At 40.8% G+C, this 21,100-nt stretch overlaps 1 protein-coding gene across 7 annotated transcripts in view; it reads right to left on the reverse strand.

Annotated features, from left to right (window-relative positions):
• LOC118233205 (ankyrin repeat and IBR domain-containing protein 1-like) overlaps positions 1–21,100 on the reverse strand; it is a 252,676-nt gene that overhangs the window by 37,407 nt on the left and 194,169 nt on the right. For all 7 annotated transcript variants that reach the window (XM_035428618.1, XM_035428620.1, XM_035428621.1 and 4 more), the window contains exon 18: positions 6,079–6,190. In XM_035428618.1, coding sequence (XP_035284509.1) covers positions 6,079–6,190 — 112 coding nt within the window. The remainder of the gene's footprint in view (positions 1–6,078; positions 6,191–21,100) is intronic.

The raw sequence follows: 21,100 nt of genomic DNA on the forward strand, positions 1-21,100 counted from the left end.
CTTCGTGGGTTTTTAGCATAGACCGTATAAAAATATGGACGAAGTGCTTCATGACGTTACCCACTGATTTGCTATGGTTAGTGCTCACTGGCACATGAAGCCCAAACTCGGGTGCAGCCACATTGCCCGTTGCAACCAATGCAAGCGCAGTGGAGCGAAAGAGTGGAGTCCACGACTAGAGGAAAATCCACCCCGACTACCTTACATGGTAATTAGACACAACCACGTCTGGACAACAAGCGTGGCCTTGCAACCACAGAACCGAACTCTCATAACATTTCCAAAAAGTTAATTGTGCAAGATACGTTTAGTGTTAAGATATTTACATAGAAAAATAGATAAAACAGATCACTAGCTAACTAGCTAGCTATTTATATAGACAGATAGATAACAGAACTCTAGATAGCTAGACAGGTATATCATGGGATAACTAGCTAGCAAGTTAGCTAGACAGACAGATAGATCGATAGCTAGACAGTAAGCTTGCTCCCCCTAGCTAAGTAAATCCCGCTAGCTTGACTTCTTAAAGAAGCTTCAAAACTGCTTACAAATCTGATTTCACCAACAACATATACAAATTATAAAAGACGAGACTTTATGATTATCAACTGAAACCCCGAAATGGTCAGAAATCGCGTTTTGACATGGAACCTTGTTCATCTGAAAATGTCTCAAATGTATTAACTGACAGAACGGGAGAGAAGAATCCTTAGAATAGCGGTTAGTACAGTTGAACGCAGCACACAACATTTTTGGACCTTGGACTTTTAAATGGTGAGATCGTATGTAGCTAGCTAATTGGAATAAAACGACACAGCATCACACCTGCCGCTGAAGCACTCTGCCTGGCTGCTAGGATGGGGAAATCCTTATATGGTCATACGGACAAGCCACATTGCACGCACTGAAATTAACCCAGATTTGGGAATTTTGGCGGAATTATTTTAAAAAATCAGACCCAGGGGAGACATTACCAGGGATTGGATTAATAAGTTAAACCATCATTTCTTGTGTAAAAGAATTTCCTCAGAGAAAATTGGCCTCTTTTCAGGCTTTCCCCATTGACTTAACATTGGGTGGGTGGGGTTTCAAGTTCTTTTTGCAACCACGCGTTGCAGTTCACGCAGTACCCACTGGGGTAAAAGGCTTCACTCATAGAGGCGAGTTGTTGCCCCTTGGTTTTTAGACCGCAGTGGAAACGCAGACAACAATGGGCTGAAAGAACCTATTAGTTCCTTGAAAATAGTTCCTGGGACTAAAAGTTCCGGGTACTTTGGGTGGAATGCGGCTTATGTGTGTTTCATAGATATCAACATACCATGTTATGACCGGTTAGTAATTAAAATAGATCACATGCAAGATATGTTCTGTGCGTGACATATATTAAAACTAATGCAGCGCGGTGGATGGCTTAGAGCCAACCGAACATACGGAACCTTTACATTTATCATTAAAACACAATAACAGTCAGTTACGTACATCCAATCATAAATGTGGTTACATTCGGTCCGTTGCTAATTATACTAAGCCCAGAGTTACAGCCTTACTTCAGTGGTCTTTGCTCCGGGGCGGTTTTAGTGATTTGGAGGCTCCAGGCAAAGACCAATGTGAGGCCCTTCTCCATTTTGCTTAACGCAATCATAGCTAGTGAACAAAAACTATTTGGAGGCAGCTCTTTTCAGTTAACAAAGCCACAGAATTAAAGGACGGGCCCAAATGAGAATTCTAACTGAAGAACTTCAAATGACCTTCAGTCAGTTAGAAGAAGACAATATGGCAAAAAAAATTATATAATCTTTAATTCTTTCAAGACAAAAGTATAGTACATGTTTTTTGATAAAGCATTTGAACATCCACTAGGGGTAAAAGTCCCGGTACGAGCGGGTGTCTGGTTTGTGGTGGGCTGTTGCTGTCTGTCGGTGTCGCCTCTGACACTTTCCTCCCACACTGTAGCTGGTTCACTGCAACCAGCAGACACAGCACTAGAAGTTGTAGTAAGTGCGGTGGGTGCACAACAGGCTGAGGCACTAGTAAGGCTGCTAACGTTAGCTAGCTCAGCTTCTTCACCTAACGTTACACTTGTTGTAATGTCAGCTAGAGTGAGAGCACCTATTATCAACCAACTTCGTTTGGGAAATATAGGCGCATCTGTGACGCCTGGGTATCTTCCAAAATAGCTGTGCGTAACACCACACCTGTTGTTTACGGCGTCGTCGCCCTTTTTAGTACAGTCTGACTTGATTGACAATTCATTTATTCAGTAGGCGAGAGTATAAACTTTCTAACGATGTATAACATGTCTAATTCTGCTTTTGGAATAGCGTTTTATAGGTCAGCGTAACAGAAAATATTCTTAGCATCATATTCACTTACGCATTCACCCTGTTAGCAGACAAATACGATGCACCTAACGAAACGTGTTCAAGGATATTTCGTAATTTCTTGGAAAATACTATTATTATTGAGGACTTCTGAACATAGCTAAGCCATATGTTTGTTGATAGACCTAGCTGACATCGTTTTCTGGAGCAAAACAGAAGCGAATAGAACAATATCATTGATACTGTCTCTGTCTCTATCTACTGAACATAGAGGAGATTTCATCATTGCTATGTAAGTATTACCGTTCAAAATATTTCGGTTATATACGTTATTTTTGAAATTGAGATCTTTAAATAGGTTAGTGGTGTTATATAATGTAAATATTTCACACTGTAATGTAAGCGTTAGACGGAAGTGTAATAGTTTTTGTGAAGCATGCAACAGTGATGACGTCAGAGCTGGAACATTGCCAAAACGTGGTGGACGGGTGAAAATTGTTTTCATGTTGTCTCATCCCCATACAAGAAAACATACGAGAGTACAGAGTATAGAAATACACACGAGTTAATTATTACACATTTAGGTACTGTACCGCATTGTGTGACAATGTTTTTGCATTATTTTTTTAATCTGATAGCAATGTTTCATCTTAAACCCTCATAAGGGGCTCATTTATATGCTTTATAATGGACAAAAAGCATTTTATTCAATTTTGGAGAGATTTTGGATATGTTTCTGGACATCTAGCTATTTTAGACCACTGTACTGACTGAAAGCTTGTAATTCCCATTTGAAAATTATGCAACAGTGATTTTCTTGAGTCAAAACAGTTGATTTGTAGTGAAATACATGGATATGTTATGATTTACAGCAATGCATAATTTAGACATTTTGGATAGATTTGGAGATGCTGGGTACACTGCTTAGTTTTTGCTTCATACATCTATAGTAGTTCTACATATCCACCCTTAGATTTTATGAACTTGTGGTCAAGAAGTTTTTGACCTAGCACATGTATAGTTTAACCTCCTGCATATATTCAATCTCGCAGTATTTCATTGCAAACTTAAAAAGTGCAAATTTATTTTGGATTTTTTGTCAAAACAACTGCATTTGTGGCACTTTATTTCTTCCAAAATTATGAATATAAACTAATCTGTGTTAGTATTGTAAATTGTACAAATGTCTTGCTTCATTTAAGCCATTTTTCAAGTCTCTGTGGTGTTCACGTCTGGAGTTATAAAGCTTTAAATAGGGTACCCCCTAAATGGGCAAGGATTGGCAAAATTTGGCTTGTGCCTTAAGAGGTTAAGTGAGGGGTTCTAGCATGCAATATCGCTAGTGTTCAGTATTACATTACATTACATCTATTTAGCAGATGCTTTTATCCAAAGCGATATACAAAAAGTGTGTATCATGGTCATAACTACGTAACAGTATTCAGAGTGCTGAACAGTTTAACAAGGGCATTGACTTTTGGAACCGCTGGATCCTTGCTTGCCCCACAACTGTCATAAGTTTTCTGAAAAATCAGCAAACCGAGTTTGACATCCCCATTAGGCTCCTACACTAGGTTTCATGTTCTAAACTGTTATAATATGCTAAGAGTCACTGGATTCATAAAAATATCTGAATGGCTTCTATGCTGATACCAGCCCAACATTAGCTGGTATTAGAGCTTTATTTTTTCCCAAATACTAATGTTATCTTCAAATCACAAAGCTGAGCATTCATCTTAAATTAGCGAATCACCCCAAAATACAACATGGCCTGACTTCAAGTACAACCCAAAATCAGAAAAAGTTGGGACAGTATGTTAAATTAAAATTAAAACTGAAAACAGTGATTTGTAAATTATCTTTGACCTGTATTACATTGAAAACAATACAACAGCACATTATTTGATGTTTTACCTCATGAATTTGATTGTTTCTTCAAAATAAACACTTATTTCAATTTTGATTCTTGCAACATATTTCAAAAAAAGTTGGGACAGTAAAGCATTTACCACTTTGTAATGTTGCCATTCCTTTTCACAACACTTAAAAGACGTTTAGGGACTGAAGACACCAAGTGATGAAAAGCGTTTCAGGTGTAATTTTGTCCTATTCTTCCTGGAAACAAGTCTTAAGGTGTGCAACAGTACGGGGTCTTCGTTGTCGCATTTTGCGTTTCAAAATGCGCCACACATTCTCTATTGGGGACAGGTTGGGACTACAGGCAGGCCAGTCCAGCACCCGCACCCTCTTCTTTCGCAGCCATGCCTTTGTAATGTGTGCAGAATGTGGTTTTGCATTGTCTTGTTGAAATATGCATGGAAAAGATGTCGTCTTGAAGGCAGCATATGTTGCTCCAAAATCTCTATGTACTTTTCGGCATTAATGGTGCCATCACAGAAGTGTATGTTACCCTTGCCAAGGGCACTGACACAACCCCATATCATGGACAGACCCTGGCTTTTTGACTTGTTGCTGGTAACAGTCTAGATGGTCCTCTTCTTCTTTGGTCAGGAGCACACGGTGTCCATTTCTTCCAAAACAGACGTGAAATACTGATTCATCTGACCACAATACACGTTTCCACTGTGTGATGGTCCACCCCAGATGCCTCCGAGCCCAGAGAAGTCGATGGCGCTTCTGGACATGGTTAACAAAAGGCTTCCTTTTGGCACAGTAAAGTTTTAACTGGCATTTGTGGATGTAACTACGTATTGTAGTGTTTGACAAAGGTTTGCCAAAGTAATCCTGAGCCCATGTGGTTATATCGCTTATAGATGAATGACGGTTCTTGATGCAGTGCCGTCTGAAGGATCGGAGAGCACAGTTAGTCAGCTTAGGCTTGCGCCCTTGCCCTTTATGCACTGAAATTCCTCCAGATTCCTTGAATCTTTTAATTATGTTATGCACCATAGAGGGTGAAATATCCAAATCCCTTCCTATCTTTCTTTGAGGAACATTGTTTTTAAACATTTCAATAATTTTCTCATGCATTCATACTTGTTCCTGGTTATGGTTATACACTTTGTTGTACGGCGCTCTGGATAAGAGCGTCTGCCAAATGCCTGTAATGTAATGTAATGCATTTTTTGGCAAACTGGCGATCCTCGGCCCATCTTTGCTCCTAAAGGACTAGGCCTTTCCTGGATGCTGCTTTTGTGCCAAATCATGATTACAATCAACTGTTGACATCACCTGTTTCAAATCACATCATTTAATTATTTTACCTCATTACTAGCCCTAAATTGCCCACATCCCACATTTCCACATTTTTTTGGAATGTGTTGCAGGCCTGAATGGCAGGAATGGATGTATATTTACAAATGAAATGAAGTTGACCAGACAAAACATGAAACATCTTGTGTTCAAACTGTCTGCAATGAAATACAAGTCAAAGTAAATTTAGAAATCACTGCTTTATTTTTTGGGTTTGTACAATGCAGATTTATGGAAGCTCTCCTTCTAAGATAACATTGCATTCTGCTGCCCTTTACTGTCAGAACCCCACAAGCATTTCCATCTGGCTGGCAGAACCTCTCCCACAGAGGTAAATGGATCAACTGAAACCCTAAACCACTGATACAGTAAAACACCATAATACAAGTGGACATTTTGTTAGATATACAGCCTGCTGCTGTATGCTTAGCATATTATTACCGTTTATAACCCAGCTGCCAGTATTTTACCTTAAAATGTACATTTTTTATAGCAAACTAAACTCCTGGTGGGGCAGAGGTTACTATGGTCAAGGAGCACTTACCTAAAGTGCTGCCACTGGGATCTTCGGGATCTGGGGTACTGCTGCGCAAGCTGTGCATATCTCCACGCCGCCGCTGCCTGTGCTGTCTTCGGTACTGGAACTCTGCATACTCCTGGCAGAAAATAGGTGACAGACCTCTCAGCACAGCTTCTATATGCCACAGAGGGTCAAAATCCATCACAGTGCCTAATAGCCAGAAATACCCACTGCGACGGAACTCTAAGGATGGCATAGCACCTTTCAGGCACACATGGCTAAGATACAGCATTCCAGAGAGCAACAAGAGCGAATCCGCAATAGCTGCGTATCCATATGTGCATGCATTCACGCACACACCCTCACACAAACACGTGACCTCTGCTTTGGTTCATGACCAACCTTTCCACAAAATCTTGTGCAAATCTGTGAATCCATTCGGGAGTTCTGCGCCTTTTTGTGACAGGCCACGCCCATCGCCATGCCCCCTCACACACCCTCACACAAACATGTGACCTCTTCTTTGGCTCATGACCAACCTTTCCACAAAATCTTGTGCAAATCTGTGAATCCATTCGGGAGTTATGCGCCTTTTTGTGAGAGGCCACGCCCATCGCCACGCCCCCTCTTGGTCAATCAGCTTTGAAAGTTACTCATCTCTACCTTCGGTCATGACCAATGTCCATGCCAAATTTCAGCCTCCTGGGGCGAAAACTGTGGCCACTACGGGGTGAGACACTTTTTGTGGACCAACCGATCGACAGACAGAGCTATAGAGCTGCAGTTGCAGCTAAACAAGATGGTATTAAATGCCTCAACACCACCTCTGCACACAGACATGATTTTAACAGAAATTTTAATAATTTTGGAATACATATAGCAAACGTAATTCATGCAATTCTTAAACAAAAATCATCCTTTATGTATGTAAATACACACAAATTAAAGCTGAGAGTTTATACTCTAATCTCACATTTATTGCTTTATTTCAAATCCAATGTGCTGGAGTACAAGCCAAAATAACAAGAATTGTGCCCCAGTACTATTGCACTTAACTTTAGATGAAATTCACATCAATCTATGTCTTGTTGGGTGGGGACATATCCATTCAAACATTCACTGCCATATTTCAGCAGGCCAAAGCTGTGGCTTTTAAGGGTGCCAGTATAAACTGAACTTTATTAAACAAAAATACACAGTGTTTTAAGTTTGTATGGCACAATGTGTGCAAGCCCACAGGGCAAACTGTTCGCATGCAGTCCACAAGTTCGCAGACCTCCCCATCTGCAGTTGGTCCATCCAAATATCACAAGATTGGTTGCGTCACACTTTCGAGATTGATACTTCTGTTGAACTTGTGCAAGGATATAGTCATCTTTATGATCAATCACGCAGAGATTTTGCACAACAAAATGTGCTCAGATTTCTGGTTCCTGGCAGGAAATTTCCATGAAGTTGGGCATTGTAGCAGCCAATAGTGTAATAACTACCGTTAATGTAATAACTGCCAATAACGTATTCATTTTTCCGTTCTTAATGTAATAAGTCGATAACGTAATAACTTACCAATAATGTAATAAAATTTCTGAACCAATAACATAATAATTTTTTGCACATAATGTAATAAGTTATTAGATTATTGACTGGTTATTATATTATTAGCTGGGTTAAAAAAATCATTAAAAATGTAATAATAGGAGTCGATAATGTAATAATATACTTGTATCACTATGTATAAGTTTTATTTATTATCAAGTGTCAGACTTCCATAACACTTAGGCCTACCGTTACTGTTGCTTCTTTCAAATAGCTGCTCAAAAACCAGGCTAATCCTGACACCTGAATCTTAGTCCTAACTCTGAGAAAGCACACACACACACACCTACACTCTCTCTCTCTCTAGGAAATAATTATTTGTGTAACTTGATGGTTAGACTTATCTCCAGCCCTGCCTTATACTCCTTTGCCATTTGAGTACCAAATTAAGTGGGAGCACACATGTTTGCAAACACAGACAATTACTCTTATGTTGTATAATATGAAACCTATACCTCTTTGAAGATGCTGTGTTCTCAAATAAAAAAGACCACCACTTCTTTCCATGAAAAATATAATCTTTAATCAAGTGTATTTAAATAACTTCTTCAACCAAACTTGCACTATTATCCCTTGTGCTCAACTGTCAACCTCTTACTGCAAAATTCTAAACTGTAAAATATAGTATATAACATGACCTACAAAGATAACTTTGGTAACACATCTTTCAGTTTTATCATAATAATAAAGGATGGTTTACCGTGCCTTTTTTAAAGAAGATTCTCTTGATACACATTACATTTGCAGTATCTATACCAATTGGTCCCAGCATCATGTTTTGTCTCAGAAAACAATATGTTTCATTTTTTCAACAGAACTATTTTGTAAAATATTTTTTGCCCAAACTAATATAAAAGTAGTACTGATAATTCTTTTAACAACATGTATTTTGCACTCCAAATTAGGAAGTATCGATAAGAGTACTGATAAGTATTGGTATTGATAAGCAGTATCAATAGTGGTATTGGTATTGATAAAATCCTAACCATGCCCATCCCTAGTTGTAGAAACTAACTAACTCACTAACAGGTGCAGTTTTCTCATGACATGGCTTGCCATTGTGCCCCTTTCTCTCTTGTTTTAAGCACTTCTTTCATGGTGACTTGACTTGTGACTTGCTTGACCTGAGCAATGACTTGACTTGTCTTGCTTGACGTTTACTAGTGACTCGACTTGACTTGCTTGAGTCTAAACACAGTGACATGGGACTTGCTTGAGACTTGAAGGTTAAGACTTGAGACTTGCTTGTGACTTGCACAAGTGTGACTTACTCCCACCTCTGCCTCACTGTCAGGTGAAAAGAAGCAGTTGGCAACTCTAGATGTATCAGAGGCATGTGGTAGTCTACACCCTCCCCAGACCAACAGAGGATAGCGCATCGAGCAGGACCGTGATACACACAGAGAATTGGTATAACGACTAAAATTGGAGAAAATGGCAAAAATAAAAAACAATGAACTATAGATATTATTTGCTTCGGTTTTAGACTCTTTGTTGAGCTTGTCATGACTGTATTCAAATAGCCAGGGATGTCAATAGGGCAAGGATTCTGATTTGGTAATACATTTTCATGTAACCTTTCAGGAGTCAAGTTTGGTATATATACATAGAGAGAGAGTGCTGAATAGCTATAATAGTGTGGTTGAAACAGTTTGCTTGAAAAAAATATTTCAATACATTTAATTAAAGATGACATTTTTTCATGAAAAGAAATGGTGGTCTTTGTATTCGTGGACAAAGCATCTTCAAAGAGGTATAGATTTCATATTATATGACATAAGAGTAATTGTCTGTGTTTGCAAACATATGTGCTCGCACTTTGGTACTCAAATGGTTAAGGAGTAGAAGGCAGGGCTGGAGATAAGTCTAACCAAGCACCACAAACAAATAAATAGTCATAATTCCTAGAGAGAGAGTAGGTGTGTGTGTGTGTGTGTGTGTGCGTGTGCGCGCAAGTGTGGTCAGGTTTTTGAGCAGCTACTTGAAAGAGGAAACAAGGGTAAGTGTCATGGAAGTGTGACACTTTATAGCCAATAAATAAAACTTAAAGCGATATAAGTATATTATTACATTATCGGCTCCTGTTATTACATTTTTTATGATTTTTAAAAAACCCAGCTAATAATGTAAAAACCCGCCAATAATGTAATAACTTATTACATTATATGCAAAAAGTTATTACGTTATTGGTTCAGAAAATGTATTACATTATTGGTCAGTTATTACATTATCGACTTTTATTACATTAAGAACTGAAAAATTATTATGTTATTGGCAGTTATTACATTAACGGTAGTTATTACATTATTGGCTGCTACAGGCATCAATGATCCCAAGTTGTGCAAAGCGACATGGAAATATCTGAGCGACAAGTCTGTGAGCCCCTTAGCGACGTGGAGTGACATAAAAAACATGGGAGTTCATATTGAGTATGCTGAAGAAAGGTGTTTGGCGACATGTTCGCTGGGGGGTGTTTTTCTAAAGATTTGAACATCATTAGGAGTATACTGCCTACTTTTTTACAAATTGAGCAAATCCTTACAGCAGGCCAAATTTAGTCCAACAAATAAACACAGTACAGAAAATAAATAAATCAATAAAAAATGATTTTTAGAATATTTTTCCACACACTTTGAAAGAAGCTCAGCTTTCAGTGTTTCTTAACTATAACATTTATCTCTATATATTTTATATTCTTTCAGATATTTGAAATATATTGCTGTTGCAAATATTTCAATGACTGATAAATATGCAATTTAGACTTACAGTTAAGCTAGCACTAATTATATAAATTCAGATACACTTTCTATGATTAGGTATTCATAAGAGTTGTATATACAAGTTCGGGCACCCCTAGTCAAAGCGTTATAACAAATCTCAGTCACATAAAATTTTCACCACAGTAAACCTGGTGTAGTCGGCAGGATCGCTAATTTAATTCTTTCTTGCAGACATGCGAGCAGTTTGGAATCTGTGCACAGCTGGAGACTGGGACCCGAAGCTCGAACGCTCTTCCGAAAAAGCCGTAATTGAAGGCATCAGGAGAAGAAAATGAGTGCCTGTATCCACGGTTCCTGCAGGTTTCAACAAGTTAAATTGAAGACTTTTTAAGACCTTTTTAAGACCACTTTGAATGAATACCTATTTCATGGCCATACTGGCAAAAGTATGAAGAAAAGTTACTATGAAAGAAGAAAACCCACAAAATGATGTGGGTTGAGGCATATCCACTAAAGCCTAACCAAGCTAAGGATGCAGTATAAAGCATTGTGGAATTTTTCTATAGGATTGGAGCTCTTAAAATAATTCTCACCAACTGAGGAGGGGAATTTGGGAATAAGGTGCTGTCCTATCATCCTAATACTTGAATAAAGAAACTTTGACAAGTTGGACCCCATAAAGTTTTATAAGCACACTAATAGTAGCTCTATGTAGTCATAGAGCTTTGTAGGTGGCAATCCTTTCCTTACTGTCACCTGTCAATCAGCTGTGACCCGACTTTACATGGGCTGGCTCTTGATAGGCGGGTATGGTTGTCTACCCCTCATGACTGCATGGGCTCTCTATCCCTGTCCTAGTAGATATGCAGCCATATTCTACTCCTGGCGGGGTCCCCCAATACATACCACTGGCACTTTACTCACTGTCTGCTATATTGCAAATTCCCTAATTGCCGTTTCCACCCTCTCCCCCACGCTGCTGGTGGGGCTCTTGCCCCAACCCTCGAGAGTGCTTTGAGAGTCGTCTGGTCTGCGGTCCAGCCCCTCCTTCGTCATTGCCTCCACCCTGCCCACATCTGCCGCCATCTGCTGTTCCCCATCACCGCCACCCGGCCCCACCCATCATCTGAGCCACATCACATATGGAGAGCCTAAAGAGGGGCGACGTAGCTCAGGAGGTAAGACCGATTGTCTGGCAGTCGGAGGGTTGCTGGTTCAAACTCCGCCCTGGGCGTTGTAAGAGGGAAGTCAAACTGGGACCCAGAAAAGGCTGGCATTTGAATGACCCTGCAGACTCATCACTGGACTTCAAAGAACCCAGAGCCGTGTGATAAAACAATCAGTTACTCGGATTTCCCCGGGATGAGCAGGCCATTGGGCCTCTGGAATGTTGCCATCTGGACACAACTAAGATAAGGGGAACTGGTCTCTTTGTCTATGGTTGTGGGGGTATGTGTTGGGGGTCATTAAGGGTCATTAAGATCACCCGGCCTCTGGCAAGATGGTGGGGCAACTGCGCTTAACAGTACCACAGTGCCCTTATGTGGGCCCCTCTGCCATTACACTTTTTATTTCTTTTCTGGATCTGGACTTTAAACCATCTGTATATTGGGATGGCAGGTATGCCATCCCGCCAAGTTACGCCTTGGCGGGGGCATGCCCCATACCTATACAGCACCGAGAGTTTGGCACTTTTCAGGGTTCCCCACAGAAATAACCACAACAGCCACAGACACTCAGCCCTTAAAAACTTTAAATTCTGTACATTCTGACCCCATTTCAACAGACAGACTTCATAAACAACTTCACATGTCCACACAATAAAGCCCCAAACTAAGGGGATTTTACGTTTTCTCCTTCTTCTTCTCTTTCTTCTTCTTCTTCTTCTTCTCATTCTTCTTCTCATTCTTATTTTTCCTGCCGCCTATCCCACTAATAACATGTCTCCCCATTGGACATTTTACCGACACCCGCCAAATCTTCACCTACACGACCCAATGAAAAACTCGCATACACACGCAAAATACCCATACCTTTTTACTCTGAAACATTTTCAGTACAAACAGCTATTCTGCCTGTGGCCTAGTGGGTAAGGTCCCAGTCTTGGGAACACAGGGTCCGAGGTTCAAGCCCAGCTAGGAACGCGTTCCTTTAACCTGCTTTTAATAATTGTCTACTACTTCTCAATTATTGCTTTTGCACCATATCTACCCGCCGTTAACCAAACGTATACACTGAATTATGACGTACCGTCTGCACGTTCCGTTATTAACCGGCTACAATATTGCAAAGCCATATGGATTCAACGGGAGCTCTTCTGTGCTTAATGGCCTGTGTTCTTTAAAACCACGGACAGGTTTGCTAATGATATTTCACGCATTGCATAGCTATGTCATGGTGCTGCACTAACCAAGTCACAGACTGGTAAACCTCCGGTTGAAGGATTGAATACCGCCTCGCCCTCAGGCAGATAATTCCCTCTTTTACACTAACGTTTTCTTACGCTTATATTTGCTTTACCAAAACTCACTCATGGCCACCCGTATGCATTTCATGACGGCAAATGTATTCCTTTTATTAAAAAGTTACACCAGTTCACAGCTGTGCCATTTCTACTAACTACATTTCTTCACTTGGCTACTGTACAAAACCTTCTTATCAGCAAACGGCACGTTTCTACATTCATGTTACCTCGCCCTGTTCTCTATCTAGCCACATACAAACAATTACTACGTATGTCCGTTCTGCAACTCCCCATTAAAACATTACATTTAAAAACATGATTCACTCATAATTATAACTACTAGTACTGAACATGAAAAAAACACAGCAGTGCAAATACATTTCACACGTCACTTAACCCTCCACTTCAATAGCTAGCGCTTTATAGCGACTGTTATATATACCGTTCGATAAGGAATATAAGCTCGCTCATGGTCACTCCATTTACTTCGCACTATACTCCGTGATCATGTCAACCTTCACCTACATGCCCATTCTGCTAAAAACATATTGTTTCAAATACGGAATTTCGTCATTTCATCCTAATTTCTCTCACACTGTTGTTATTTTCTCATATGCAAAGCCTGCTGGGACATACGCGTCTGCTCCTATTCTCCACTATCATGTTTTCCGGTTCTAGTTTAGCAAAACAGCGAAGAGGATTCCTACCTGCAGATAAGCCTATCAAAATGCCTTATAAACCTTACAAACACTAAAACTGCATCTCCACAAAATAACTGAGGAAATATTGGGTAGCATTGCTTTGAAATACATCTTATGTCATTTCGGTGAGGCAAGATAGCCTATATTGTTTGTAGTACCGTAACTTGGCGTCATTTTGATATCAATACTTTTGAGTAACTTGGCATTTTTGTGCGTTGAAAACGTGTTTTTTATGAGATCCTATTTACAAACCCCGGAAAACCTTACAAACCATGCACATGTTTTCATTGTATTATTGTATTATGCCTTATGTAATAATAACATGGATTGCATGTACAATGGTTAAACAAAAGGGTATTTTCATGACAACTGCACCATAATATTACATCCACTTGACATGTTTAGTATGGACGTATTCAGGGGAATTCAAGCAATTGAATGAAATATGTTTCATACCAAATAGAATTTAATAAAACATAGTTATAGAAACTCAGGGAAAAACTAACACAATGGAATGTCCTCTCTGGTAATCATCTCCTTTTCCCCATTTCCCCACTAATTGTTTTAACAGCAGCCTCCAAATGGTGGGGGCCGAAATTCGAGATTTATGATTCGGCCAGGTTAATTTATGGTAATGACGCCTCGATCAAACGCGGGATCTGGCATAAAAGGAAGGGAGACAATCCTGTCGAGGAAGATCGTAATCGACTTCCCACAGTGCACATACTCTGTGCTCTGTGTGTAGACAGACAAGGAAGATCGCAATCGACTTCCCACACTGCGCAGACTCTGTGTTGTGTGTGTAGATGCACAAGGAAGATCGTAACCGACTTCCCACAGTGCACATACTCTGTGCTCTGTGTGTAGATAAACAAGGAAGATCGCAATCGACTTCCCACACTGCGCAGACTCTGTGATTTCGTGTGTAGCTAAACAGGCTGGGTAAGAACTTTTTACTCTGTATTTATGTTTTTAAACCTTATAATTGATTTTGAATTTGAAGTTAATGACCTACCTGCCTGTTCAATAAATTCTTCTTATTTTTAACTTGCGTGGTCTTCATGACTCTAATCCATTTTATCTTCTTTTCAGCCAAAATTCCGCTTAAATACTCAGGGGGACAATTATGACTAGGACCTACTGATCAGGGGTCTAGTACAGCAAACGTCTTCAGTGGGGTTTTCAAGTTAGATAGGCGACCACGATCTGCCCGCTAACGGGATTGATGGTATTGGTTCTGGTGTTTTGACTTAAGAGGACCCATGGGCGTTGTACGCCGGTTCTTGTCAAATTTGCCTTAAGGAGCCCGATAGATACGCACCGTCCTGGGCTCATAACTATCGATGCACTATCCATGTAAGGAAGGCATGTATTATGGTGGTCAGCCTCCTACCCTCTGGATTCTTCACCGAACTGATATTTAACAATAGTGCTAAACCCGGGAGCATATATTGAGGAATGATGGCACAAGATAGAGTCGAGTGTAACCACTCCCAAGTTCCACGTATAGTTAAACCCAAATTTTAGATTATCATTTAATATGGAGTCAGATTATCACGTGGGTAAAACCTAGTAACTGTTACGCTTTCTTGCTGTAGTCATGGATATATTTGATGTGTTGTTCCGCGCATTTGTGAATATTCTGATGCTCCCATTGGAATATTGACAATCCGGCGACAGATCAGATATATCTCTGATGACAGCATAGCCCCGTTTGCGAACGGAGAGTAACCAGAATGCTACTGATCCGTTTCAGGCCAGTTTTAAGCGGGATATGAAGCAACGCCTTCATATCTAACCCGTGGCAACGGAACCAGTGCATTCTTAATTATAATTGTGCCCTGTTCTTACGAACAGAGGAAAAATAACTAACATCTCCGTTTTGACTCACACCAGCCAAAGGAAAACACGCGGTGCCTTCCCCTCCAGCTACAAACCCTCATTGGTCTAGCTGTGAGGTGTTTACAGCGTGTCGACGTGTCCTTGAGCAAGACACCTAACCCCTAACTGCTCTGGCGAATGAGAGGCATCAGTTGTAAAGCGCTTTGGATAAAAGCGCTATATAAATGCAGTCCATTTACCATTTACATATCATATCTTGTGCATAAACTGGCTGACATGTTGGTCACCAGTCGGCACCCTGAGCCGACCAGAGGAGGATGGGTTTCCCCCTTGAGCCTAGTTCCTTCCAAGGTTTCTCCCCATCTGCCACAGGGAGTTTTTCCTTGCCACTGTTGCCTTAGGCTTGCTCCTGTGGGGGTTTAGGCTAGGGTTGTCTGTAAAGCGTATTGTGACAACTGTTGTAAAATACGCTAAATAAATAAAATCTGATTTGATTTGATAATATAGCATTCTTTCTTAAAATAAGAAAGCCTACTTTTGAACAAGTATAGGCCTACACATCAGGGAAATATACTTAAGATTATATTTCTTTGCAACATTTAGTACATCAAGTATTCTCAAGCAGACTGCAGAATTTATACTAAAATGCTTAACTAGTAGTAAGACACTAGTGCTCAGTGGATGTTTAAGTTACTTCTGAGGTTTATAAACTAAAACTTAGTTAAATCACAAAGTTGTCAAAATCAGACTAGTTGGCCTATATTTAAAGTTAACGAGTAGCGTACAGTTTTTATTTTATTTTATTAAGGGGTGGTTTTAGGGTTTTGAACACTCTGTGCTATGATGACATCATACACAGATTGACGAGCGTTTTTATATTTTTGTGCATGGCAGGTTTGATCTAAATTCAGTTACAGAATGTAGGGCTTTTTTCCAAAAATAATATTTCTGGATGTAATTGTGTCACCGTGTTAACACACATTTCTACGGTTGCAGGTCAGGAACTTTCCACGATAAGAAGAAATTTTAGGATAGTGCTTCTGATATTGCTTGTGTCGAAAGTGCTGCGACGAAAACAACGTTAGATTTACCCAGGAGCCAGATCTGTTCAAAATGTAAACAAGTAAGGCATTCTTCACTGTTGGGAAAAAATTTATGGCAACGCTACATTGGACACACTTGATGCTCTGAAGCAGGGGCGAACACGGAAGAGATGGCAGGCGTTTGTTGTTGTTTTTCCACTTGGGTCTTGTGTTTCTCTGACTGACCATGCGATTCTAAAGGCTTTACCCCCAATGTTCCTAGTTTAACTGTTTTCTTGCATATGGTGCAGCGGGCTTCAAAACCGTTCTCCTCCACTGGTTTCAACCAAGCACTAAATGTGCTTTTCTCCAACCATGTATTGTTAAACTTACACTTCCGCATAGTTCCCCATAAAGTTACAAAAGTAAAGATTTAAAGACATATTATCATGACACGCTAGCAGAATTTCTCTTTACCTCAGGCTCTGACTGATGCTAGCTGGGTGTTCTCCAATAAGTTCTCATTGGGGGCTGCAAAGTTAGTGATTATTATTCCATGTTGATTTATTTCCATACAAATTGTTTGGGGGGAAATGGTTATTACCGTACTGCTTACTTTGCAGCCCGGACATTTCCCGCAAACACATTTAAACGCGATACAAAGAAGTTATTCGCAACATAGAAGTAACTTCCTAATCCAATAAATTTTTAAGACCTATCAAAATCATATTTAAGACCTTTTTAAGACTTTTTAAGCCTTAAAATTCTGATTATTAAATTTAAGACTTTTTCAGACTTTTTAAGACCCTGCGGGAATGCTGGTATCAAAATGGTCTGTTGGAGACACGCGATCCAAAGAACAAATGGTGAGAACACAATATTCTTTTCAATTAGGAAATAGATAACTTCACTGGGAAACCGACGGGTTTACTAATAAATCTGGGACTATTAGTTAAATTAATTGCCGAATGGGGAGTTTGGGACTCCAAAGAATGAGTACTCTGAGTCAGGGACTCATATACAATAAGTAAAAGTAAAAACATTGAATAAAACGTGAAAAATCCTGAGATAATAATTGAGAAACATGGGTTTGTGCACCTTGAAACAATCAAAATGTACTTCTCCAGTCTCTGAAAGACCGGCAAAAATTGTGTATGATTATGTATGTATGTATAATTTTTCACCCGCTCAGTTAGAAAGGCTTATATCTGAATTAGAAAAACAAGATAATAAGACTAAAGGCAGACAAGGAAATAAACATTGGGCGCCTGATTGGAAGGCATATTAAAGGACAGGGTAGGTTGCAGAAGGCAGAAAAGAAGTAGAGTTATGATCACCTGGGACACCACTGCCGCCGCCATTAAATCCCACAGCACAAACACCTATCACACCATTGTACCTACAACTAACCATGCACAAACTAGATATAGATTTAGATTGTCCAGCCTTTCCAATGAACCGACTTCCACCTCCCTATGACCAAGCCGCCACTGTACAACCATCTGCTGGAGGGAAACCAGCTGCGGCAGCCACGACGTCTGCAGAACAAGAAACCCGCCCAAGTCGACACAAGGGACCCGCCAACACCACACCAAAGCCCCAGGGCCAGGATCACCATTACCACACCCGTCAAGCAAGAAAGAGAGCCGATGAGGAGGCTCCTCTATATCCCATGATCTAGTGCCCAAATCCACGCAGAGGTGAGCAAGACTAACCAGTCTACTTGCACAGACTATTCAAGCTGAGTGAGATGAAAGCCCTCATCGTCGACCTGCCCGATCCCATGAAGACCGGAGGGGACAGGTACTGTGCCGCCATACAACAAATGGTTGACCAATGTAGATCAAACACAGATGAACTTGCCACCATATTACAGAGACACTTGAAATGAAAATAGGGCGCTGTACAAGGTGATTACCAAACTGCAATAGAAAACCTACTCAGATTTAGGTGACCATTTTCCCATCTGAATGGACTGGGGAAAAGTCAGAGAGGTGCAGCAGGGGCCCACTGAATCTGTCGTGGCAGGCTCACCGAGTGTTTCAACGACCATAGTGGTCTCACACCTCCAGCGCCAGTCTCACAACGACTCCTTGGGAGATGCAGCTGACCACCTGTTTCATCAGAAGGAGGTGAAGGACATAGCTGTCCGAACCTGTATCGGGTACCAGACCCAGCGCCTTGAAGAAGTCAAGCGACACGCCAGCAAAAGAAACAGGAGAAGCAGAGTGCCAAGGTACAAGCCCAGCTTCAACTCGCCCAATTGCAAGCCTTCGGCAGAGGTTCAGGGAAGAATGTTGCAATTCATAGTAGATTTGGGAGCTCTTATGTTCAGAAAGTGAATGGGGAAACACCCCGCCTAAAACGAGTGGCAGAACCATTGTAACGCATGATACTGAGGGAGAGAAAATGAGAGAGAATTTTACCGCCCCATTTGCAGTTTGAATAGATGATGAACAAGGCTAAAGCATTCGATTTTGTTCTCTTAATGTTGTCCTGTAAATCTGTTAGAGAGAGATCTGATGTGCTCGGAATCCAGATTGAATGTTCGAACAAAGGACTGTGTCATTAGAGCTGAACATTTTACCCCACCTAAATCATCACAGTTAGGAGACAGATTATTTACCTATATGTGGATGTTTTCAGGAAAGGCTCAAATGAAAGATTTACTTGAAACAGCTAATCGTTTGTGGTATGGCAAAGTTGACGTGATATCTGAGAAAGAGTTGCATGTCACTGCTCGTGTAAGAAGAGATAGAGATGAGGACTGGGACACTCAGTAAGATCTAGTAAGAGGGAAAACATTGTATGCAGGGATGTATGAATTCTGTGCAATGCCTGTACAAATGACCCTGACAATCCAATAATTTTATTGCGTAAATGACAGCATGCCTCATGTGTCACTGTGCAAAGCCTTCAATAAAGTAGAAATACCGCCTCACGGTTGTATGCCTCCGCCAAGGCAAAAACGTGTTTTGTGAGGTCACAGTGACCTTGACCTTTGACCACCAAAATGTAATCAGTTCATCCTTGAGTCCAAGTGGACGTTTGTGCCAAATTTGAAGAAATTCCCTCAAGGCGTTCCTGACATATCGCGTTCACGAGTATGGGATGGACAGATGGATGGACGGACAACCCGAAAACATAATGCCTCCGGCCACGGCTGTGCCGTCGCGGAGGCATAAAAATGGAAGGACACGGGAACGTGGATAAAAGAATGTTGCCTCACAACTGATTGGGTAACTAGACCTGATGGCAGCCAATTTTTGCCATCTCTGGGCATCATGGCATACCCCTACTCCTACAATGAGCGGATAGAGGAATGTACGTGGAAAAAGTAATTTTTTTGTGAAAAGTGTGTTATTTGTGTAACCCACAATGTCGGTAGGGGCCAACCAGTTACCAGGTCCAGTCATCCTGCTCCTACCGAACCATTTGAACATTTAATGATGGATTTCATAAACTAACACCAAACGAAGGAAATAAATTTGCCTTGTAATTGTTGACGTTCTCTAAATGGATTTAAGCTTTTCCCACAGCTACAGCACATGCATCAGCAGTCGCAAATGCCCTGATCTCAGAAATACTGCCCAGGTAGGGAATCCCAAGAAGAATATCGTCTGATAATGGATCACACTTTGTCAACAAAGAACTAACCGCACTCTCTGTTTATTTAGGGATTGACTTCCACTTCCAAGAACCACTGTGCCTATCATCCACAGAGTGGAGGAGCGGTAGAATGCACAAAAAACAAATTGACCCTAAAAAACAAATTGACTAAAGTTATGACTGAAACAGGACTGGGTTGGGTAAAAGCCTTACCCCTGGTGTTGCTGGTAATGAGGGGACGCCCTCATGGAGCCACTAACCTTTCTCCCTTTGGAATTTTAACAGGGAAACCAATGAAAATGGGAGTGTCCGTGCCCAGACCTCTTAGCTTAGAGGCAGAGGAAATGAGCAACCAGATGCTAGAATACTGTGTGCAGCTAACTAAATCTTTCCAGTATATTCATGTACAGATAAAAGAGACACTACCAAAACCGACAGAGGGACAACTACACAACCTCAGGCCAGGTGATTGGGTAATGATCAAGGACTTCTTGAAGCAAGCAGTGGCACCAACCCCAATGGAATGGACTGTTCCAGATGCTACTCACTTCCAAAACAGCAGTGAAGGTCGAGGGCTGCACAACCTGGGTGCACGCCAGCCACTGTAAACAAGCACCACCCCTGCAGGAAGAGGAAAAGATAGACTGAAGGCGTGAAGCCTAAAGTCCAACTAGACAAGTGCTAGTAACCTCTGTCTCCAACAATGCCTACCCAAACTTGGCACCCCATGCACCGCCTAGGGTGCGGCCTGAGAGGGGGGATTTACTGCTTCATCCTCATCTCTGCCGCCATCATTCTCCCACTTACTTGGCTGGAGGATAATGTCCAAGCAACCAACGGCAATAGCAGTATGACCCACAACCGTACCAGGAGGTCAACGGCTCAGGGAAATGAGTCATGGATGTAGGACAATGAATGGCATAATTCTACTGAAAACAATATGTGGTATAGGTTTATGAATCATTCAATAAGTACAATTAAGAAACCAAATGAATCATGTTATGTATGCTCCTTGATCCCGCACTCCACCAATTCCCCTACATTACTGATCCCAACGTATTAATTATACTGCCTCCATGTGTTTAGGGTATA

The sequence above is a fragment of the Anguilla anguilla genome, chromosome 8 (assembly GCF_013347855.1).
Source record: "Anguilla anguilla isolate fAngAng1 chromosome 8, fAngAng1.pri, whole genome shotgun sequence".
NCBI classification, from domain to species: Eukaryota; Metazoa; Chordata; class Actinopteri; order Anguilliformes; family Anguillidae; genus Anguilla; species Anguilla anguilla.